Here is a 24,850-nt window from a genome sequence, read left to right as displayed (position 1 = left end):
TTACGTACTATTTAACTGAATGGTTAACGAATATGGTACATTTCTTCCGCTTTGGATATGCAAATTTTGAAGCATCCTCTGCTATTACCAACTTTTTGAGCTATCGAAGAAATTGGAAAGAATAAACAAGTGTGCCGACCTGTTTGTGTGGATAAGATTATTAACAACACGTGGATTTTACATTTACCAATGATCAACAGTTTTCACGTTTTATGTTCCTAATATTTGCTTATTCCAAAATTAAGAAAAATAATTGTTACTGCCACCCTTCTTTGTCTCAAAGAGAGCACGATAGAAAGGCCATCAAACCTGGCTACAATATTTTTATGGTAAATCAGGCATGGAGTGCAATAGGAAAGCTCTTGTGACAGGAGACTCGAGACTAGGGCTGCAAACGAATCGAGCAGCTCGCGAGTGGCTCGAGTCAAGCTCGAGTTGAGCTCGATATTAATCGAGCTCGAGTCGAGGTCGAGTTCAGAATATTAAGCTCGTTAGCTCGCGAGTTTGAGTATATATATATATATATATATATTTATTTAATAATAAAATTACGTATATTATATATTTTTTATTTTCATAGTAAAATTACGTATATATCCTTAATATTTTATTATTTATTAAGAAAAAAATATTATTTTATTTATTTTTTAAAAAATAAAATAATTAATTTTTATTTTTTTCGGACTCGAGCTCGGCTCGACTTGATTCGAGTCGAGCTCGAGCTTGAAAATTGCCGGCTCGTCGAGCTCGAGTTTGGTAAAATTTAGTCGAGGTTCGGCTCGATTAGCTCAAAACTCGACTCAGCTCGACTCGTTTGCAGCCCTACTCGAGACTGGGCGGCTGCAATGGGGCATACTACCGACCAACCAAGCAATGACCCTAATTACGAAGTTCAATTGAAATTTGGGTCCCGGTCACCATATGTCCTTTTGGATGTGGGACGAGCAAATAGTTCCATTAATATTCGACTTCAAATATCAAGTTGGAAATGCATGCTCTGATTGAGCCACAATGTCTACAGAAATATCTCAGGTCTTTCTTCTTTTTTTTTTTCTTTTTTATAGTTGAATTCAATTGTGAAGAATCGACTGTGTTTATACCTTGTAACGTCAAGTGGAGGACCTCTACGCCTGTCTCTCGTGGTTAGACAAATATGCTATTATGTTATGGTTGAGAGGCACGCATCACTCATTTTCATAAACTGTCACATTTAGGCAACGAATATGTGTGACATAGATTTTGTACTAGAGTGAAGTCCCTACCTTATATCAATGTCTACGAATAATTGTTTGATCCAAATTCATTTATTGATAAAAGCGTATGCACAAATAACCTGTGTAGTTTTAGTATCCTACAATATCTCTACAATAATAAAGCTTGAGCAAAAGCAGGAATGGTGGTTTTTTTTTTTACTCTTCAAATAATTTCTCACCAGTAATCCATTTCAATTCAACCACTAACATCATGTAACCATTGAAATAGGTGTCTGTCACTTAAATATAACAATAATTGCTTGATTTGATTTTTATGATTTTTTTTGTATTAATTTTTTAAATTTACTACTACTAGATTTTGTTGTCAAATAATGAATCTATAATCATTAGTTCAACTGAATATTTTTTTAACCACTAATTCTACTAAATACTAGAAGATCACTTGTCATTACACATACACACATATGTATATGTATGTGTGTGTGTATTAGTGCCTAAATAATAGCAGTTGGTATGAATACTTAACTTCGTATAACCACTGTAAGTATTGTAACTATGCATGAAAATTTTATATAATTTTTTGTGTGTAACAAACAAAATTTATACAAAATTGATTTATTTTAATTGTTTTCTAATTGCATACACAATAGGTGTGTCCTTAGTACTAGTATATATATATATATGGAGAGAGAGAGAGAGACATTGTGTCAAAGTGGTCACTTTTTTAAGTATCTAACCTATCTTTAATTACAAGGACAACTGCAACTTTCTCGCATCAACTCTCACATATTTTCCTCAACTTCCATCGCCTTTCTATACAATTCTCTAGATCATAAAGTAATTTGACGAACAAAAAAAGAATTTTTAGTTAATTGCACACATGTTAAGGTGATAATAACAAATTAGTAGCCTAAAAGAATTTAACCCATCGGCGAGAGATTGGCTTGAATTCTCTATATTGCGTTATAAGAAGTAAAATGGCTTCTCATTTTTGGCTGACGTAATACTTGGTAGAGATATCATTCTCAAGATCCACACTTCTTCTTCTAGGACATAAATAAGATTTTAAGACACTAATGTGGTTGATGACTTTAAATCAAGTATTCCCTTAGCCGTTTGGCCTCCTGAAGACACTAATGTGGTTGGTGACTTTCGGTTCATGACTTTTGTTATATTGAAATTGCTACTCCAATATATTGCTTTGTTTGGATAGAGGATTATTTGTCAAAATTTATTTGCTTACATCATCATTACAATTTTCAAAACACCTTTTTATCTTCTCAATTATCTTTTTATCTCACATACATCACGTCACAAAAAGTACTACAGTAAAAATATCTCAAATAATTTACAATCCAAAAGAAAGAAAAATCCCCAATTGATAAATGGTTGAATTGTGGTCCTTAAAAGAAAGAAAGGCCAAAAAAAAAAAAAAACCCCTTCCTGAGTCGTGACTCTTGAGAATATTTTTTCTTTTCAGGGTTTTTTTTTAATAAAAAAAGAGGATTTTGATTACCTGCCATAAGCGGTTGGGAGACAATAATATAATCGTTTGTGATTTTTCACGGCTATAGGGCTCCAAAAAAGAAAGAGGGAATGACAGCTCTAGCCACCCCTAGGAATAGTTAGTTACCAACCATCTTTTTTCCCAAGTAGCAATGTGGAGAAGATAAAATATTGCAGCGATTCCTATTTAAACAGCTACTGCTGCCGCCCTTCCTTCCAGCCTGGAAAGTGCATTCATTGGCTCATAATAAATCTTTCTTCTGTTTCTTTCGCCTTATTATATAGTGGATGGAGAGCCTAAGGAGGCTGTGGTAAGGGACTAGTGAATATACAGATTCAACTAGATCAAGGGAATATTATGACACAATCTTTAGATTTTTTTCGCTGCAGGTGATAGATTTGAATCTCCATCTATAGCCCAATGAAGGACTTAAGTCCCTCCCTGGTAGCCACTGAGCCATTGGCCCAGTGATTATATAGTGTAGTACTTAGATTCTTAACCAGCTAACGGCTTTGCTGTCATGGAAAAAGAAGCTCAAATTTGTCACTTTAAGCTCCTTATTCGTGTGAATGGTAACAGCCTTGATGGATAACTTTAGTTGCAGTGAGATAGACTGTGTGTACCGCAGGCAAGTAAACCAGCGACCATACCAAACAATTTTTTCTTACTAGAAAAAGATTCATGGGGTAGGAATGATAAAATTTGTGTTTGAATTACATTTTTCGTTATTTTTCATGGAAAAATTACTGTAGCGATTTGATATATGTGAGGGAAAAAGGTGATAGAGAAATGTAATCACGAAAACGATAATATTTTCCGACGAAAACAAGCAATCCAAACAAGACATAAAACTTTTGAATTCCAAAGCTTAAGAAATTGAAACACAACACATGAACACGTAACCTTGAACACACAACAATAATGCATGTCAGATTATTAGTAGAGTATTTCATAGTCAACTAACCTAAACTAGAAGTTTCAACTTGTATGATCTTTTTTTTTTTTTTCGAAACGATAGCTTTATAAATTACTCAAATTTGTACAGATTTGGACAAAGGTCCATTCATCAGGACAAAGGTCCTACCTAAACATTAGTGCTTAGCACTTTAAGTTGGGATTCACCCATTCCTCATCAACTAAGATTGTTAGAGCATACATGCTCAATTTGATACTACCTACGAAACCTGATTCAGCAAAAGAGAAAGTACACTTTTGGAACAGATTACTTATAGACTGAATATCCTCCACCAGAGTAGCCATCTGTTGATTGCTTGTTCTTGAATGTATAATGCACTCAATCAACTCACTATCCTCCAGCTCCACTTTAATACATGTCCAGCCTTGATTGATAGCATTCAGAAGTGCAAGCCTCACCGCACCAGCAAGGTCCTGCATTGTGTCTCCTGACATTCTTTCCCTTAAAGCCCAGCTCGCTTGTAGACAACCTGCCAAGTCTGTCACAGTGACTCCAATTCCCACCATTTGTTGCCTTCTGTCTAGGTGGGTGTGGACCTTGATCATCAGCCCGGCTTGGTTCTCACTCTGTCTTTGGACTTGCTCAGCATATTCCAGAGTTTCTGTTCCCTGAGTGTTCTTTCTACTCTCCTTCCCTTTGTTGACCTCCTCAAATTCCGTCCAACTCTTCACAGCTTTTTGTATTACTCTATGAGGCTCTTTTTCCTTACAATCAAACTCCCTCTCGTTTCTGGCTTTCCAAATGTGCCAGAGAATATTAATGGTAAGGTTCGCATGGTCCTCTCCTCCTCTCTCTTTCTGAGCTTCCATGATTGCAGTCCACCATTTCATGAAACAGTAAGATACATTCTGTATACCATCCCATTGTATGATCGATCATTCCATATCCCCAAAACTTGTCAATCTCGATGCTGAAGCCAACTTTTGGATCACACCAAAACTTATAGAGTATTAACTATCACGCTCCCCACCAACGTCATTACAACCGCTTAATCCCATCGGTCCATTTGTGAACTACGACTTGATAGTCAAGCCTGACAATCATGAACTTTAGCAAATTTCGTAAAGTGCACTCCTCTTTTTCCTTATGCCATCCAGGCCAATTCTTGTGTCCAAAACAAAAATAACAAAAAAGCCCTCTTTATTTAGTCCAGGTAAAAATTTCTACACCCAAAACCCCTCCTTTAGGACTGAACCTTTTCTGCTTGAAGTTCTGATCAGTAGACGTATGGGTGATGAACTGTTCACGTTGAATGTTGCTCAAGAAATCAAACAAGTTAAAAAAGTTTCATAAAAACTAGGGTTTTCTTTTCTTTTTTTTTTCCGATAACGATAACAATTGTATAACGTATTCTATCCTAATTTAAAAGGAAGGGGAGCCTAAGAAGACTTGTATGTTAGGGGCTACTAGACATGCAGATCTCATTAGACCAAGAGAATGTTATGACATTATTCTTAAATTTTCTTTTATTACAGGTGAAATTTAAACTCCCACGTCCCTCTTTGGTGGGCACTGGAGCTAAGCTCAATGGTTTTAGCTCAGTGGTTATAGTTACGTTTGTTTATACAAGGGCATTTGCACGGTATCTGCAATCAAAATAATAGCCCGAAAGTAGTGCCATTAGTTTGACAAATTTGGCAGCAAGTTTCTTTCTTTCCACAGCGCGTTGCTGTTGAAGTTGTTATTGCAAAGTGAAAAAGTGTAAAACGTGTCGGTGTCCATCTTTTTAATCCTCCCTCCTTTCAATTATGACGAGCTTTAACCATTCTTTAAGACCCCTTTGTTAATGCTTCACAAAAGGATAGAATTGCCCACCACACTGCCCTCACTTCACTCCTGGATCCCTTTTAAGTTTTAACACACCCACACACACTCTACACTGCACTACTCTGTCCTTCTTGTCCTCCACTCTTCACTCTCTCCACTGTTACTTGAGTACTTTCTCTCTGCTGCCTTCCTTTCTTTTCCATCTCTCAGTCTCTTGAATCGTCCTCAAAATTCCATCTGCGGTGCAGCATTCAAATTATTGATTCATCAGAAGTACTCAGTTCTTTTGCCTAGCGAAGAGAATTCAAGAAATGGGGCGTACACGAGAAATACTACTGAGATCCTCAATTTTCACTCTTTTCATGATAGCATTGACGTCAAAACAAGAATTTTTAGTCAGTGCAAATGCTACCACCACCGCTGCTACATGGGTTGGATCGAAGTATCAAATTGAATGCACAATGTGTTCAGCTTGTGACAACCCATGCAGCACCCCATCACCACCACCGCCCTCTCCTCCACCACCCTCACCGCCGCCGCCACCATCATCATCATCATCTTCCAGCTCAAACTGCCCTCCACCACCTTCTCCTCCCAGCTCAGGCAGCACCTACTACTCTCCACCACCACCATCACCTTCTCAGTCTGGCTACCCATACTCGTCCCCACCTCCTCCCAGCGGCATAATTGGAAGCTACTATCCACCACCTTACAGAACATATCCCTCAGGGCCAACACCACCTCCTCCGAATCCTATTGTACCTTACTTTCCATTTTACTACTACAGCCCTCCGCCACCTTCCAAATCAGCAGCCGCACTGAACTTGAGAATTTCAGTATCCTTCTTCATCACCGTTTGCTTTTCTGTTCTCATAGCTGTCTGAGTGAAGTAACTTTTGTCAGATTCACAGATCTACTGGCTTGCAGAGCTGAGAGGAAGAGAAGAGGTTTCTGATCCTGATCAAGAGCTGATGGATGAAAATTACGAATTCGAGAAATCGACAATTATATGTTTTGGTCGTCAGTGGCTATAGACGAAAAAGTGAGGAACTTCTCTATCAGGTGAAAATGAAATGGAAAGGGACCATGAATGCGAGGAATCAAATTAAAGAAACCTCAACTGCCTCTGATCTCAGCTCTTGTGGAGTAGTCTGTAAATTTCTTGACAGTAGTTTCTCTTCACCGCATTTGATTTTATTGTTGTAGGATGTAACAAAAAAATTACTCAATTTTGTACTTCTTCTATGGAAACTGTCAATTAATAATTCTATCTTATACTATCCATTTCTTCCCTAAGCAATTTTCTTTTTCTTGAATTCAGCTGATTGATTAAATGCTACTCTTGTCTAACTAATTGAAAGTTACTTTAGTTTCATAAGTTATATCAATGCATCATTTGACTGAAAATGATTAACACTAAGGGTCTGTTTGGTTGGAAGGAAAATATTTTCGAAGTAATTTTTCATGAAAATCATTTCCCTTTCATCATTTTCAGGTGTTTGGTTAGTTTATTGAAAATATTTTCTTACTTTATTTTTCTGGTGTTTGTTTAACTTTTGAAATATTTTCACTTTTATCTTTATCTTTACTTTCTATACATTATAACTACATACTTATTCCCATGTAAAATAAGAAAATTTATCTCATTGTTTAACTTTAAAAAATGTTGGAGAAATGTATATATGAATAAAAAATATCTCCTTAAGCAATAAATAAATTACTGGCTATTTAGTGTCAAATATCAATCACATGCAATGCTTATTGTGACATATATCTTGCACTCTCACTGCTGAAAGTTTCTCTAAAAAAGAATGTCCCTATTATATATAATTAATTACTATCATAGGATGAGCAGGATGAGATTTTTTTTTGATTTTGAATATACTAGGGGGAGGGTTGAGTTGGGTTGGGTGGTACGAGGGAGGAAGTGTAAGGAAGAGGTCTTGGGTTCGAATCCTCCTATTTACACTTAAAAAAAAAGAACATACTACAAGATGTTTTCAGTAAGTTTGGAAGGGAAGTTGTTTTCCATAAGATGAGTGAAAATATTTTACATAGGAAAATGTTTTCAGTAACTTTTGTGCAATCAAACATGGGAAATTAAGAAAATATTTTTCTGGAAAATATTTTCACCCGAAACAAACGGACCCTAAGAAAAAAAGTTGTCAACTGAAATTATAGTATGAATTTGCTTTTCAATTAATTTACTAGTACCGCTTAAAGTTTCTTTTTTCTATATATATATATTAAAAGAAGTAATCCCGGAACATTTTCACGGGCGAAGCATACAGCATCAACTTTTTAAAAGCTTTTACGACATTTTTTTTTTCCATAACGACTTTTTATTTCTTAACATTAAGCTCTCGTTCGCTGAGTACTTTACAAAATTACTAAGTACATTTAAACTACACGCGCCTTGCTATTTTAATACATGTATACATACGTGCACATTTATTATTATATCTCTCTTAGAGAGTGTCAGCCACCCGCTAACCAAAACCCTATTAAAAAATATTTACATTTTCTAAGACATTTGGATGTATATCCTCAGTATTCCTCAGTAAAATGTGTTTGGGATATAAGTAAATTATTTTTTTAGCAAATAATTCCTATCTAAACATACGCATTGTGAGGTTGATGATGCCAGTCCGGATTTTTTTTTCTTTAAAAAATGGTATAATTTCACAATTATAACATTTCATATTCGTCATTTGATGCTATTACAATTTTGGAAGAAATACAAATTTTGATTTTAACTCGAGTTGAATTGGTATTCAAATTCGAAGATCTTGTTGTAGTAGTACAAAGTTAATTAAAATGCATCTTTCGGTCTAAATGGATGATTTATAACATCACCAAAACACCTTGAGTTTTGAAATTCTCATTAATCTAAAATTTCTTCAAATATATTTTAACGAGCAGCACCCATCGTTAAAATATATTTCAGATGTTATACTTTTGAAAATGTTAGATTAATTAGAAAAAGTAGATAAATATAAGGGAGGATGTGTAAGATTAAATAGAGAAAGTATATTAATATAAAGAAAAATAATAATTATGGAATATTAGTATATGTATATATATGGTAGGTTAGATGAATGTTAGGTGTGTTAACGATAAAAAAAAAAAAAAAAAACCCCCTAACTTAACGAGGGGAAAAAGTAAAAAAAGCAAAAAAGGATCCTGGAGGGATCCTGGAGGGATCGTTGACAAAGGCACATGCAGTGATTCACAAACCATATATAAGTGTAAGGCTAATATTTTTCTCACGGGGCACATAGAAGAATCTAGAAATGATTTTAGCCTTTTTGACGTGGATGGATTTGATTGGTCCAACTTGGCTCATCAATTGCCCTTTTAGTCGGATTTTTAGAAATACGACATTTGCTGTAATAATTCATTCGTTCATGAATCCAAATTGTGAGAACCACTGGGCCAATGGCTCAGTGGCCACCAGGAGGGGTTTAAGTCCCTCTTTTGAGCTGTAGGTGAGGGTTCAAATCTCACCTGCAGTGAAAAAAAATCTAAGGATTGTGTCATAACACTCTCTTTATCTAGTTGGGTCTGTATACCCACTAACTCCCTACCACAGTCTCAAAAAAAAAAAAAAGAATCGAAATTGTGAGGCTGGCCAACTTTGTACTGCGTCTCCAGTCCAGCCTCGCTTTAATTACCCACGATTGGGCAGAGTAGACACAGCGCAGCCCAACATGCAATGATCTGCTGCCCCAAGACTTTCCAATTTGTTCTTGTTTTTCCTCCGAACTTTTGCCTATATATGTTTGTATGGTATCAGATTTTTGTTTTTTTCAAAATGTATATTTTAAAAAAAAAAACATAAACATATATATATATATATATATATATATATATAATCTCTCAGAGATGGCCTTGTACATTTTGCATTTTTTACCAAATTCTAATTCGATTAGTGAAAGCATGTGTTGAAGAGTTCAATGAACTTTCTCTTGATGCTGGTGGTAGCTACTTGGATGCAAAACAAACTCGAGTTACACGATATGGGCAAACGAAACATATATATAGTCAAATTCAAATTTGTTTCTTTCTCGGTAGCATGTGATCGAAAGGTTGTTGGGAAATACATAGGAAAACAGCAAAATGAGTGAATGGCAACAATCATCATATTTGAGTCAGTATTAACTGCATCACGTTTTATGGATGTGTGAGATTGAGAAAACGTATACCTTCCTTCTGCCCAGTTTTGTACCGTACAGAAAGACTCGTGTTATTCGACGTAACGATCTAATAGAGGATAGTTTCATCATTCACGAAGATTCAAATGTCTTGCGACCCATTTTATTAGATAAAGGACATTAGTCAGGGGATCATGAGTTGTTTGAATCAAACTCTCCAGTCTTTTTCCTTTACTCTTCGTATAGTTTGAAATTTTTCTTCTTAAGTCAATACAATTATAACAAAAAAAAAAAAAGAAGACCCAAATTCGTACATCTCATCTCCAGAGTGACGTTAATAATTTGTTTATTCTCATCAGATTCATGCTTAATCTTATCTTTGGGTGGGGCTAAATTCACACCCTTATAATTAAGTTGACCAAAAAGCACATAGCATTTATGGGGCTTGGTAAAAACTTTTTAATAAAAAATTAATCCTTTTTTAATGAAAATAGATGGTGCTAATTTGGATTTAAAAATCATTACGAATGGTCGTAAAATGTCTAATCTTTCATTCACTTTTGTGGCATTTATTTATTTTTTTCTCTTATTTGATGAAGAGAATGCTTTTATCTATTTTTATCATGTAAGAGCAGTTGAGAGATCCAATGGGGTCGCCCCAGTGATCAAGGGAGTACTGTTAGAGTCTTCTGTACAGTTAGGCCATGCTTAGATTGTTTGTTTCCGTCGGAAAATATTGTCATTTTCCTTGATCACATTTCCCTATCACTTTTTTCCCTCACATATATCAAATCGCTACAGTAATTCTTTCATAAAAAATGACGGAAAATGCAATCCAAACACAACCTTAGGATTTGAATCTTACGTCTAACAGTTGGGTGTAGGGAGGGGGCAAAGGGGAAAAAAAATGCACCCAAAAAAAAATGTAAGAGGAGATGAGAGATTTTTTTTTTTTAAATTATGTTAAGAAAATATTTTTACTTTTTAGCACGTTGCCCATTCACTTCAAAGTTGATTGGAATATAATTTTAGAAAACACTAGCGAATCAATAATTAAGATGATGGTATTAAATAATTTCAATTAATTACAATTTATAATTGAATTTTTAAACATCTCTTGTTATATGAAAGATAAATTTTTGTATTGGATTTCTATCAAATTTCTATAGGCTTTATTATCATCTTTATGATAGGGGTGTGAAATTTAGACCCATTCTCTATCATTTCCTTATGTGACAGCAAGTTTTGCATATAGGTATATAGTCTGATTAGACCAAAGAAGTATTCCGAAGCTTCTTTCAAATTTTTTTTCATTATAAAGTGAAATTTGAACCCTTTAACCTATGGATGTATGCGAGCCGAGCTACTCGCGAGTAACTCGGTCAATGGCTTGGATTGAACACCGAGTGACTTAAAGAGTGACTTAATTTTTTTTGGCTCGATTACATCCCTACTTTAACCTACTGCAACTCAAAGAGTGACTTAATTTTTTTTGGTGGACACCGAGTTAAAAGTTCGGTGGTTAGGTTTTGCATACACACGTGAAGAAGGTGATATTGTGACGGCAAGTAGGTAAGCAGTGGGCGCGGGAAGGGGAGGGGAGTGGGGAGGAGGTGGGCGTGAGCGTGGGAGGGACCAGAGGGTTTTTGATTGTTTGTAGAGAATAGCTGGAGGGCATGTAATGCTGTCGTGCGGTGGGTCCAAAACTATAGGATAATGGGCAGTCCTAGAAATACAAACAGTACTTGTATATATACATATATATATATATATAGGACAACATGGCGAATGTGAATGTGTAGCCCTAATGAATGGCACACTAGGAATTCTCAAAATTTTCACGTACAATTTGAAGTTTCGTAGTAATTTTTCATTCTTCTTGCAAGTACTACTAATAACTAATTAAAGTGCTTTCCCTTCCAATGTTCATCAGTATTCAAGAGGAGCTGATATTTATCAAAATTTTTAATTTGACGATCAAATAAAAGATTGATAAAAGGCACGCACGTTACCCTTTGACCTGAATAGCGTGTTTTGTTTTGCGATCACAATCACACAGAAGTGATAAGACGATAACGTGCAATGGAAATGCATGCATTTGACGCAGAAGCAGCAGTATCGGTATGGGCTCTTCTGCGCAGTCCTTAATGCTTGCTGTCGTATGATAGCGCGCCAGAATTGTTGCTCTAACTCTAAGAGATAGGCCGGCGGCCACGTCCAATTTGCCTTGCTTTGATTTCTTGTGGAATGGCTGCTTAATGCGAGTGATTTGCTCAACTTCGGATGACTGAAAACTCAAAAAAGTAAATGGACAATACCATGGCCCTGTAGTGCAAATGGGCCTAGAGAGTTGAATTTCAATGAACTCCACAAGTTTGAAGTCTAAACTCAAATACGGCTCCTTTCTCTCTACTCCTTTTATTTTACTATTCGGGCCTGTAAAATAATTGATCTGCACCATTCATTGAACAGGGCTGTAACAGCTCGTTTCCCACCCCCCTATTCTAAGACCATTATTCAACTTGTGGACTTACATTAAGAGTACAAAAAAATTTGCATGCCCGCCTCCTACAATAAGGTTTACATTATCACATCATTTGTACGATGATAAGTTCTTCTTTTTTTTTTTAATAATATGAAAAAGGCATCAAGAGTACGAGAAATGATTGCATTTAAAAGCAGGGTGATGCGATAGCCGAGAGCACGATCCAAACTAAGTGGCAGCGAGCTGAGTGAACTATGGATGAGCGAACTAGTACCAGTGAGGTGGCACAAGCTGACCTGCAAGAGAATGGACAACGGGACTGGTTCTCCGTTGTGATTCCGACGATCAAGTTAGTTATGTCTATGAGTAGATCAAAGGTAATGACTACTGTAGATGGCGTACCTTGTCTTGCTTTGTGGTGCTATATTTATAGGGCTTTGGGTAGTAGTTTTCTTATAGGATTATGAGCCCTACTAGAGATGGACTCCTCTTAGGGCTCCGTCTACTGGTTTCAAAAGGTTAGGAAGCCCCGGCCCAGTCAGCCCATCCAGCTGGAAGGCGGCGGTCTTGTCCGAGCTGGCCCTTGAGAAGGACCGAGCTGGATTGCGCGAACTACCATGTTACCTGTCCGAATTGACACGTGGCCTTGGCGGATTGACCCCACTACACAGGGCATCTTGTATCTCAATAAATAATAGGGAAAATTTCAGAAACCTCCCATGAGGTTTTTGACACTTTCACTGGCACTCCCTGAGGTCCTCAAAATTTCATTGACCTCCCTTGATAGAAAATTGGGCCCCTTTGCTGACATCATGAAGGCCAAAATTACAAATATATCATATGAAGTTGGGGTTTATTTCTACCGTTTAGTTGGAGAAAAAGACATCTAAAGTGATTAATCAAGCTTAACAACAATAACACAAATTTGATGGTTAATACATGAATTAAAGCTGGATTAGGGAGTAAGGCGCCATTTTTGTGCCTGCTGTGAATATATAAATGTTTTTAAGTAAAATTCAAAAAGTGTTACAATAATTTCTTACGAAAAAAACTAGTAGGTTATCTATTTAACATAAATTAAATTTTTAAAAAAATAAATATCCCATAAAGTACTAACTATTTAGTCTTTTCTCTATTACATGAACCAAGTACCAGGTTTTATGGGCATTTTATTCTGAATCATTTAATTTATGTTAGATACATTAATATTTTCAAATAAAATTCAAAAGCCGTTACACAAATATTTTTACGAAAGGAAAAGTAGCATGTTTTGTATTTAATATAAATGACGTATTTGAAAGTAAAAAAAAATTCCATAACATACCAGTTCTTTACAAGTTTCTTCCATTGTATGGATAAAGTACTAGCTATTTATGAGTAATTTAATTTGCATCATTTAATTTATATTAAATACATAAATGTTTATAAGTGAAATTCAAACATTGTTACACTAATATTATTACGAAAGGGAAACTAGTAGGTTTTGTTTTTAACATAAATTAAATACGTGAAAGTAAAAAAAGAAATTACCCACTTTTTACTAGCTCTTTACGGGTTTCTTCTATTATATGAATAAAGTACTAGTTATTTATAGGCATTTTACACTTGTTATATAATTTATGTTAAATACATAAATGTTTGTAAGTAAAATTTAAAAAGTGATACACTAATATTTTTACGAAAGGAAAACAAGTAGGTTTTCTATTTAACATAAATTAAATACGTGAAAGATGAAAAAAAAAGAAGTAATTGCCCATAACATGTCACCTCTTTATGGGTTTCCTCTATTACACGAACAAAGTAATAGCTATTTATGAGCATTTTACTCTAAATCATTTAATTTATATTAAATATACAAATGGTTGTAAGTAAAATTCAAAAAGTATTACACTCATATTTTTACGAAAGGGAAACTGATAAGTTTTGTATTTAACATAAATTAATTACGTGAAAGTAATACTCGCAGGTAATTTAATTAGTTACTTAATTTATGTTAAATAGATAACCTACTGGTTGACTTAAGATTTATGAAAACCGGCATTTTTTCTGGCACATCTAGTGCTTACAATTTTTTGTATTGTACTTACACCCCCTCAACTTTAGTAATCATTCTAATAATTTATTCTTCTTTCAATCTTCTACTAATACAAGCAGCCATGGAATAAAAATACCTTCTCACACATGAAAATAATATTGTAATTAGATTTGGGCTGCATTGTTACCAAAAACTCAAAAGCAAGGGAGGTCAGTGAAATTTTGAGGACCTCAGGGGGCGCCAGTGAAAGTGTCAGAAACCTCAGGGGAGGTTTCTGAAATTATCCCTAAATAATAAAACAACGACAACAGCGAGGGTGAAATATAGTACTACTCCACTACTAATAAGGTGAATTAATAAGATGTGGTAAGCGGATATGTTACTTCAGTTCAAAAACTAGTTGTCGGGGACGACTATATTCAATATAATAATAAAAGTTCCAAAACTCGTTCGCTCTTCCTCTTGGAATTAACCAGTTCTAGGATGCCTTGCTCAATTAAGGTATCTATATAGATGACGTACTACTAAAATTTTCACAAACGTATAGCTTTAAAATTGGTGGTTGGCATTTGAGAATCGCCACGCAGTGAGTTATGAACATAGGGTGCTAATTGGAGTTTTAATCACGTCCCACCCTTTTTTTTTTTTTTTTTTTTTGTCATTGAAGGGAATTACCGAGTATAGATTACTCAATTTAAGGGGGACGTTTTGTCTTAGAACAAAATTATACAAGTATTATTTCTCAATTAATTCCAAAAAAAAAAGGACCTCTGCAAGAAGACTCTCTGGCTTGCCAAGTGTGGAAGTTGGTCAAAATTGAAAGGGGTCAAGTCAGTTAGCAACCTAAAACTAGCAACTAAAAGGGTCAAAAGTAACATATCAAACTAATAATTGGAGGTCTTGGTAAAATATATGATGGTAATCGACTTTCACCCCTTTGTTAAAAACAAAAAAAAAACACCTTTTTAACCTATTTGACAACTTTTACTTTTCGGAATAAGCCATATGAACGATTTTTATATTATAGTAGTAGTAGTACAAAATAAAAGTACAAAATTGAGATCTGTCATGAAAGAATTTTGAGAGCATTTTTTTTTTTTTTTGTCGACACAGGAGTGTTCCGATCAATCCTTACGAGACTCGATTAATTCCCTGTAGCTCGGACCCGGCACTCCAACCTGGCCCGAACACGTTAAGTGCGCGGAAGAATCCAGCGTAACGGAGATTCAAACTTGTGACCTCAAAAGTCACTGATGAGAGTCGCTGCCACTAGACTATTCACGCGTGAACATTTTGAGAGGAGCATCATCACTATGAATCGTCAAATACTTTCCAAGCCACCCTCGAAAAATTTGGTCGTTAACGCTACAGTCTGTTACCTCTATAGAGTAGTAGTATCCAAATAGGCCGCCGCCGCAAACAGCAATCCTATTGAAATTACTATAGAGTCGTAGCGAAAATGACGTTGAGGCCTGCACCAACCGTCAATCATGAGCAAGATTCTTCCTTCTCTCATTAGCTCGCCTCGTCAATTATCATCATTTGATTTTACTATTAACTAGTACTTGGTTGGCAGCACTTAAATCTAATAAAAATAAAAAAAATAAAAATTCTGCAACAATGGATCCAAATCAAGAATCAGCAAGGGAACCACAACTGATACAAGCTCACGTTAGATCCCTTTAGTTAGTAGTTAAATAGGGAACGAAATCTTGGACAAAACTACGATGGTAAGATCGATCGTCAGTTTTTGTCTCTCAGATCAATCAATCCTCCTCTTCTCTCACAGAAGAAGAAAAACCGGCGAGCAAGTTTAGCCCAAAGTTAGAGAAACTGGACCGGATCAGGATTTTCATCATTACCCCAAAAAAAAAGAAAAAAGAAAAAATCTAACTCTGCCATTCTCAGAGATTATATATCACGACAAGTAGCTCTTTTAGCTCAATCTTGCTCATGCATCCCTCTACTAGTAGCAGTGAAAAGAAAACGAAGAAACCGTTACAGCTAAATTTGAACTAGTAGTACTATAGGGAAACTCTTGCTCTCAAGCATAAACTGAGCCACATGATAAAGCCATCAACAGAAAGGCTGCTTGCTCAACCTCTCCTAGCTTCCTCCTCTGACCATTTGTACTTGATCTTGGTCTCTGCAAGGGAACAACAACATCTCGGCCGAAAGACAATAGCTTCCTCTTCAACGAAAACCCACTTGAGCTATTACTATCACCACTCCCGCTCGAATAATTATTACTGGTACTACTGCTATTGTTGTTGTTGTTGTTGCTGCTGCTGCTGCTAGTGGACTTCTTTGGTTTCTTTTCCTCTTTGTTTAATCCCAGGAGTGCTCTCCTCTTTTTCCTGCTCCTGATCCCACATGCATTACACAGTGACTGCAATAATAGCAAACACAAATCATCTTCAGATCATCTTCATTTTATTTCTATCTAACTACTAATAGACAAAAAAATCATCATCTAAGCCCCATATGCCTTAAAGGTTTTTTTTTAATTAAAAAAAGGAATAAAAAATTGGCACATATGCGAGAGAGAGAGAGAGAGAGAAAGAGAGAGAGAGAGACCTTGGGGCCAGCTGGACCACCTCTCCAGAGGGGAGTTTTGGTAGTGCCACAATCAGTACAGGTCTTGATTTGAGTGCCATCAGATGAGGAGGAGACTCTCTCTGGGGTTTGGGCTTGGCTGTTCATATCTTCAGATTCTGAAACCTGAACGCACCAAAGGGAAATTTTTTTTTTTTTCGGAAATCAACTTTTAAATCAAAACCTTGGATCAATCATAAACAAACGCTGATTCTCGACGATCACAGACATCATGATGGTTTATACACAATGAAGTGCGTGACAGGAGTACAATAAACATCAACAACTCAAGGGAAAGGCAAGTTGATAATCAGGTGATCACTTACTTTATCACTCAGATCCACCATTTCAAGGGCCTAATCGTAAGATCTGAAACAAGCCCAGATCAAATGCTCAGATCAACTAACTATAAGAACAAGAATTAGCCACCGTTACGGTCAGATCACAAACCGAGGACCACCACCTTGATCGCTCAACTGAAGAAATCCAACCTCAGGAAACAAACTAATTCAACTTAAAAAACACACGAACTTAGTACTACCGCTCCAAAAAGCACAGCAAAACGCGATCAAAAAAACAAACCTAGTAAATGAATCAGAAAAAAACCGAACCGGGACCGGGAACGGGAAAGAAGCAACTCTAGCAGAAGCTGAAATGCAAGAACCTATTTAACTATCAACCCCTGACAAAAGCTCATTTAAACTAAGGAAGAGGGAAATTTTTGGGGAGGGAAAAGGAGGGTTTTAAGGAGGGAAGAGGTATTTTTGGCTTAAGCTTGAAAGAAAAAACCAACATGCAAAAGAGCAAAGGAGAGAGGAGGAAGAGAGAGAGACCGACAGGGAAGGGCGCTCGTGGGCGATCTAGAAAATTTTAGTGGGGGTTATATGGGACTTTACGAAAACCCTAGGCGCGCGGGAGAGTGAAAAGACGAAAAAGGGGCTGGCTGACGAAGCTTTTCCAACCAACAGTACACCCGCCAAAACTGAAAAAAAGGGCGCCAGGAATTTGTTTAGAGATTGGATTGGGCTGTTGTGGCAATTTGCAATTTGTGATTTAGTGCGGCCAGCCTGGAGAATTCTAGGGTTTATATTGGATTAATCCCAGCCGTCAAAGTCAACCACAGATGTGATCTGATATATTTTTTTTGTTTTGGAACGATGTGTGATCTGATTTTAGGACTGCCATATATGCCTAGCTTGTGAGTAGTATCTACTTCTCAATATGAAATGAAATTGCCCCGGGAGGCAAATCATCAATTGCAGTCAAAAGGGAGCTAGCGATATAAAACATGCCAATAACAAAACATATTTTAGTAGAAATTGAAAATTTTAGAACTCATTTGAACTATATAGTTGTTTTCAAGAGTTTCTATTTAATGTATTTGGGAAAAAAAATTGAAAAATATATTCATAAAAAATATAAACATTTTCATGCAAATATCAGCAATAATAAAAATGAGGCCCATGATGTTTGCAGTAACACTTCTTAAATGTTTTTTTTTTTTTTTGTCGACTGGGGGCTATCCTGGTCAATTGACCAGACTAATCCCCCCAGGCTGGAAGAGCCCGTCCCAAGGATTCCAGCGCAGTATGGGGAGAGAGTCGAACACGAAACTTTGCTCCTGAAGAGGAAGCTACTGGACCGGTCGCAGTAAACCCGGGGGCCAACACTTCTTAAATGTTTACTAGTACCATTTTAGGTCTATATGTTGGAGAAATTTTTTGTGCTGTACCCACAAGTATAAATATTAATCACGTGACCTTGAAATCATCACAGCTCGACTCTTGAATCATTTCTCTTTCCCGTTTCATTATAACTTAGATTTGGAGTTTCCATTCAACCCAACCAAAAAAAAATGTTGGATGAAATATGTTGTTGTCCATATCATATGTTCAACTGAAATGTTTGTTGGTGTGTTGTGTAGAAGGTAGGAGTACTTCTTAGTACCTAAATTTTGAATAGTTATGTTTGGCGCGTAAAACTAAAAGCTAAAAGCTAAAAGATGGAGAGTTGGTAAGATGTTTTGAAGGCTAATAGTTAATTCCGATGTGTGGCGTGGGAGGAGTTCGTGTAATAAATACACTAGATGTTTGAGGCTTTGTGTGTGTGTCGTCGTGTTAAGGTTTTTTTTCTTTTTTTTGGGAATGAGCGCACGTCAACCATTATACCCTTTGTTTTTTTTAAAAAAAAGATAGAATTTAAGAAATAGAGAGGATAATGGGAAAATTTGAATCCGAAATTTCTAATTATGCCCTCCATTGCTTATATACAAGTGGTTATACAGATGTTATCGCTGCTAAAAAAAATACTTCATCCATCTTATTTGGATAGTTTTTTTTTTCTTTTTCATATATCTCAATTTATAGTCTACTTCCCAATTGTAAAATATGATTAACTTTTAATTTATCTAAAATTTCCTTATTTAATGTGGTACTTTGTTATCAGTGAATATAACCTACATTATTCATTACTTGCTTTGATTCATGCCTAACTTTTTTTTTATCAATATTGTTATTGCAATTAAGGTATAATAGTTGCTTATACTACTAATATTAATATTAGGGTATTTTAGAAAAACAATAGGTTAGATTTATTCTTTTAATAAAGTTAACTAATCTCTCTTAAACTTTGTGGAAAAAAAAAACCAAAACTATCGAAATGGAAGGAGCACTACTTATTTGCAACATCCTTGAAAGTAAAACTTCAGGTTTTTTTTTTTTATCTCTTGAAAGTACCCACTACCTACCTCATGAATGATACTACTACTATAACAACTAAAAACACATGCGAGTAAGACAAAAAGAATCAACACAAAGTTTAACGATCGAGTTCTTCCCAATAATTTTTTGTACTACAGATTATTTTTATGGCACGGTATTGTTTGACCGAAACATAGATCAGCATTCAATTGCAAATTGTTTTAACTTTCGGTACTCTGCAAATGCAATGATCAGCTTTCCATACTACTTCATAACTGTGACATTTTTACCTTTGCTTGCTTGGCCAGCTTTTGCTTTTGCATTTGGTATATTCATTCAGGGAGGACAGGGAATATGTTACTAAAAGTAGCATATGATATATACTACCCGGAGAAGTGGCAGCAAAGGCCAAACTCTGCTGCTGGTACCACCAAATTCATTAAAGAAAGATAATGAAGTTCGACCTTGAAATGTTCCGATGAAATAAATGCATTTTGAGAATAATTAACTAACTACTCGTTTGCTGTCACGATGCAATTAGGCTGTGATGGATCTTCGTGGTTCATAAAAATGCTGTCATGTGGACAGGAGTGAATCAAAATCAATTGGTGGGAGGGAGACTAAGAGGGTTATGAATCAAAATCAAGGTCCTTGATTTTTCAGGTCAAAAAGGAGAAGATGATGTAGAGTACTAGGCTACTAGTACTTGGTAATAGAAAGAGAATACGGGTGCTCCCGTCTTCACATAGCATGGGAATGGGATGATCCGTGAGTGGCAATGGATTAAACAAGTAGCTCACTTTGAACCCACACTCCGTTGATGAGATTTTGAGCTTATCTTTGGGTATTATTATTACAGCTCAACTTCAAGATGATGATTACACATTAGAGGACTCCCTTTGCAAAGTCATGACAAATTTTGCCTGCAAGCCAACAGTACGTGAAGACAAATCTTCTTCTTCTAAGCTCCTCCAAATATTTTGGTTATCTCTGTGACGTAATTCAATACTCATTATTACATTTTCCCAACAATTAGCGACATCCTCCAAAAGAAGAGGGAAGGAAAGAAAAGACCCTTTCTTTTTTTTTTGGCTGGCATATTTGAGGGTGGCGTAACAATTGTATATTTACGTAACTCAGATTTTTTTATTTTTCCCTCTCCCGAATCATAAATCATTTATAAGAATTCTTACAGATTTGCTTTGCTTCGGTAACACAGTTTTTATATCAAAAATGACTTGACTTTATAAATTGAGCCGACTTGTAATCTCAAACTAACTGATTGGTTTGTGAATAACCTAAACAACACAAATAGGATTACGGGGGGCGTTTGCAACGACACATGAACTAATTATAAACGGGCAAAAAGGGTTTTTTTTTTATAATGGTGGGATCTAAGACAAAGATATTTACTAGTAGATTATTATTATATTATTATTATTATGAGACAAATATTTGGCAGACAACGAATGAAAAGGATGGCACGTAAGACTCTTTTGTTCCGTAGCGAGAAGCTGAGAGCGGCAGACAATGTGAGCGATAGGATCCCCATATTGGACCACTGCCTGCCTTGAAATCACAATTTCACAACTCACCATGCAACATTTCTGTCTTCCACTTGTTTTTATGGAGTAGAGCATTCATTTTCTAGATATATATTAGTCTGGTAATTTTTTTTTATTATTATTATTTACTGCCGTGGATCGAGAAGAAATAGTGGTCAAAAGTTGGAAAGAAAATTGAGTCCGTACATACAGATGTGGAAATATGAAACAGGGCCAGCTTTGAAATAATCTCGAGACATTAAAGCAAATTTTATTTTATTCAAGGAAGAGATGGGATCTATGGTATGGAGGTTAAACTCCTTGTTTTGGACCAAACACAACTCCGTTCAAATGAAAGAGAAACGTACAGGTAAAAGATAAGAAACCATCATCATATGATCTTCGAAAAACAAAAAACAAAACACACACACAGAAACCATACAGCAGGCAAAGGCAAAGGCAAAGGCAAAGGCAAAGGTAACAACTTGAGAGAAACAGGATGACACTCAAAGCGTCCCTACCACATTTAATGATTTATCTTCTTATCCTCCAGAAGAAAACAAAACAGAAACAGAACGACACTTGGCTCGGCCTTTCCAGAAGTAAATCCAACCCCGGGTTTATGATCGATCACCGCCAGTCAAGTCAATTTAGTGGAAGTGGACAGCCGCCGATTTCATGTTTTCACAGTTTAAATTGACGCAGGAGCGAACTCACTCCAATCACCGACAACAAGTACTCGTGCAGACTCATCTTAGTTTCACTTTTTAAGGGTATCTATCGACAGATGGTCGATCAGCTCACTGCAATAAATAGCGTGCTTAGTAATTCAAGGGTGTTTCGGTTTGTATTTGTGATCGAATTTGGAGAAAAGATTTGCAAGAAAACGAAAGAAAGAAGCAATGCAACCCATAATCCATGACACCAGAAGCCATATCCAGTCCTTGAATCTCTTCTTGGGGAGATGAGACCGGTCGCTGACCATCAGCGACCTGTAGACTGCTTCAGTTAACGCGAATGCGGTGACCGCGTCAGCTTCATCCGGTAGAATCCCCTGCTCTGTGAGGCAGGCTATGTCGTATGCACCACTAGTTTCAGATATACCCATATATTCGCATATTTTGAGCCTGCTGTTGATCCTGTCCTCAGTATTGAGCATGTCACCATGTGTGAGTATCAAAATTGGACTTTCGTCTGCACACCAAAAATTATAGAACGTGTTGAATCATACCCAGAACTTCAACATAACACACAAGTAACTTACTTTATGTTTTCCTATAAAAAGAACAAGCAACTAACTCGTGAATTTTGCACAACAGAGGTAAAGGAAAAAACCAAAAGAATTCACTCATGATTTTTTTTTTCTTGACTGATGAGTGTAAAAAGAATTTACACACGGATTCACTCATGAATTTACACACGGTATCCAAAAGGGAGACTTGAGCTTGAGAGCCTTTATTCTTAGAACCCCACCTTAGTCTTTTCGCCAAAGAAACACCCCACACCCTTTCCCCCAAAATCCTTTTTTTTTTTTAAAAAAAAAAAGAAAGGAAAAGAGAATGATGACCCACATGTTTTGGAACCTTCTAATCGCCATGGGACCTGTCCAGTTGAGTTCCATCCAATTCAATCCGACTGGTGTAATTTTTAACATTTGGTGTAAAGACATACAACGTTCGTTCGTTCATGATTACACAACTGTAGTGATTTGATGATGATTGGAAAATGATGATTGGTAGAAAACTGCAATCCAAATTTGAGAAGCAAACATAGGAGGTGAAAAAACTCAACTGCATTTCTGAATACAGGGATATTGGAAGAGGGCCCTTATGGCTTCCACAGGCTTCAAATCACCAGACCTGAATGCCTTGTGAATCTCTGCTAAGTCGGCAACAACCATTGCACAGTTGACTCTTCTGTTCATGTACCTCGAACTGGTGTTGAAGGATGATCCGTGTACAGCGGTGGCAGTGGCAAGTATTTCATCTCCAGGTCTGCAACAAGGTTGATTTTGGCGAACACCGCGACTCATCCACGTTGAAACATCTTCTAAACCCGCGTTCATCTGATTGCAATCTAACCCTCTCGTATCAAACACACAAAATCCACTTCGGGCCGATCTCACAACGATATGTTCTTCCAAAAACACTGTTCTACTGCGATGAGAAGATCCACCTGCGTCCCGCCCCGTATGTAAGACGTAGGACACATTAATAAATCACACTAACAAACTAAACCAGTAGTATAATCTATAAAAACATGCATCGTCAAATTAACGTTCCTCGAGCTCCTTCACATTGAATGCATGGTCCAAAATCAAAGTAACCTTAAACGGTACAGAAATGCTAAATGCTTAACTAAGTTAAAAAGTTTTATCAAATGCTTACCTGACGTTTGAGCAAAAGGGATGAGGCCAGATCGACCCAAAACGCTGTACATCATATTCACAAGAGAGCTTTTGCCAGAACTCGTTAGGCCTGCTAGAAGAATTGTGATGACAGGTGGGATATCCAAATCTTCTTTCTTGATTCCTCCCACCGGCAACCAAAAGTCTCCGGACCCGTAAGTGATGAGCTTGTGGCGAAGATCATCGAGTCCCTCGGGTGCAACAAAAGCCAGCCTCTCCATTTCCCTAAGGAGTTTGAGTCTCGGTGTGAGCTTTGATAGGTCGCAAATTTCAACTCTGAAATGCCCATGTTCATCGAACTCTTCTGCTGTTCTCCACCAGCAACTCACTGATTTACCCAACTCGCTTTGATCATCATCGCTACAGGAGAATCCACTTTTCATTTTTTCTGGATCAAGTTTCAAACTTGGAATGGAAAAAATTTTGTGCGCCAAGCACTGTTGTTAGATGGTAGTTAATTTTAATGCCTTCTATTGTGGATCTTGATAGGTGCCATCATTATTGGCTTTCATTATGACAAACTGTTGGGTGTGGTTGCTGGGGATTTAAACGAATGCATTCTGCGAAGTGTCCAACCTATAACTGGCTCACTTTTGTCTCCATGTCAACTGTTTACAAGTTATTTTATTTTATTTTCTTTCTTTCAGAAACCAAGTTGCCTTTATTAAGCCTCATTGAATTGTAGCAAGATGTGATTAAATTAGCAAATATGACAATTTGAGTACAATAATGTCCTTTAGCCTTCGGACTATTATGACTAATCGTACCTCTGGGCAGGATCACATCTAAGTTGCTGTACATATTTGGCGCAATTCGGGATGGGCTTTCACTCTTTTGGATCTGTTGCATATCCTGTACGAGACTACATTTCTTCGAAGTTTCGCCATACGCCGCCCTTTCATCGGAAGTAACTTCTACGAAGGTGAGGGGGGGGGCGGGGGGGCTTCTGCTTCAAAATGTTTGAGTAACGTCTAGTCTAAAGTCACTCTCCGAAATCGTGGAGACCACAGTTTACCCCAGCATCAGGGGCATTCAATTTTATTCCACATCTTTTGGTGACATCAATGTTTTTCCAAGCTGTCTCTCAACTCTCAACTCATTCAAATGCACTTGTTTCCTGATCAGATTAAAGTCCCCACTCAAGTAAAGGTCGAAAAGCAGGAAAGACACTAGCATAAATTTTACCATTAAGCACTTTGTGACAATTTCCAATTTTCCATAACCATATTTCTTCTTGGATCAGAGAGCCTCACGAGTTGAATTATGTCCATTTCAAATGTGTTCATCTAATTCTTGCAAGTTATATTGTAAATTCGTACGATTTAGGTGCAAACATACAACTCACGACGACACTAAAACTGTATAATGTCAAACCAAATATTATAAAATTAGTTTGAACTGGACATAACCTATAAGGCCCCTGTTCCGTTGTTGTTCTCACTGCTAGTAGGCACACAAGGTAAGCAG

General features: G+C 36.6%; 3 protein-coding genes across 3 annotated transcripts; 1 reads left to right on the top strand and 2 right to left on the bottom strand.

Moving 5' to 3' along the window:
- The first annotated feature begins 5,518 nt into the window (after positions 1 to 5,518).
- On the top strand, positions 5,519 to 6,748 carry LOC113765281 (leucine-rich repeat extensin-like protein 3). The gene has a single exon (XM_027309401.1). It carries the CDS (start codon positions 5,776 to 5,778, stop codon positions 6,346 to 6,348), a length of 573 nt encoding a protein of 190 aa, XP_027165202.1. The 5' UTR covers positions 5,519 to 5,775; the 3' UTR covers positions 6,349 to 6,748.
- A 9,173-nt stretch (positions 6,749 to 15,921) lies between these two features.
- LOC113765169 (GATA transcription factor 16) lies at positions 15,922 to 17,576 on the bottom strand. Its single transcript, XM_027309255.1, has 3 exons — positions 17,060 to 17,576; positions 16,716 to 16,859; positions 15,922 to 16,527 (listed from the first exon to the last, which is right to left on the bottom strand). Exons 1-3 carry the CDS (start codon positions 17,078 to 17,080, stop codon positions 16,183 to 16,185), a joined length of 510 nt encoding a protein of 169 aa, XP_027165056.1. The 5' UTR covers positions 17,081 to 17,576; the 3' UTR covers positions 15,922 to 16,182.
- A 3,655-nt stretch (positions 17,577 to 21,231) lies between these two features.
- LOC113764775 lies at positions 21,232 to 23,933 on the bottom strand. Its single transcript, XM_027308761.1, has 3 exons — positions 23,364 to 23,933; positions 22,768 to 23,151; positions 21,232 to 22,170 (listed from the first exon to the last, which is right to left on the bottom strand). The coding sequence occupies exons 1-3, from the start codon at positions 23,764 to 23,766 to the stop codon at positions 21,806 to 21,808; spliced, it is 1,152 nt and encodes a 383-aa protein (XP_027164562.1). The 5' UTR covers positions 23,767 to 23,933; the 3' UTR covers positions 21,232 to 21,805.
- Between the last annotated feature and the right edge of the window lie 917 nt (positions 23,934 to 24,850).

Source organism: Coffea eugenioides, chromosome 3, assembly GCF_003713205.1.
Source record: "Coffea eugenioides isolate CCC68of chromosome 3, Ceug_1.0, whole genome shotgun sequence".
NCBI classification, from domain to species: Eukaryota; Viridiplantae; Streptophyta; class Magnoliopsida; order Gentianales; family Rubiaceae; genus Coffea; species Coffea eugenioides.
The sequence above is the reverse complement of the archived record's forward strand: the minus strand, read 5'-3'. Positions and strand labels throughout refer to the sequence as shown.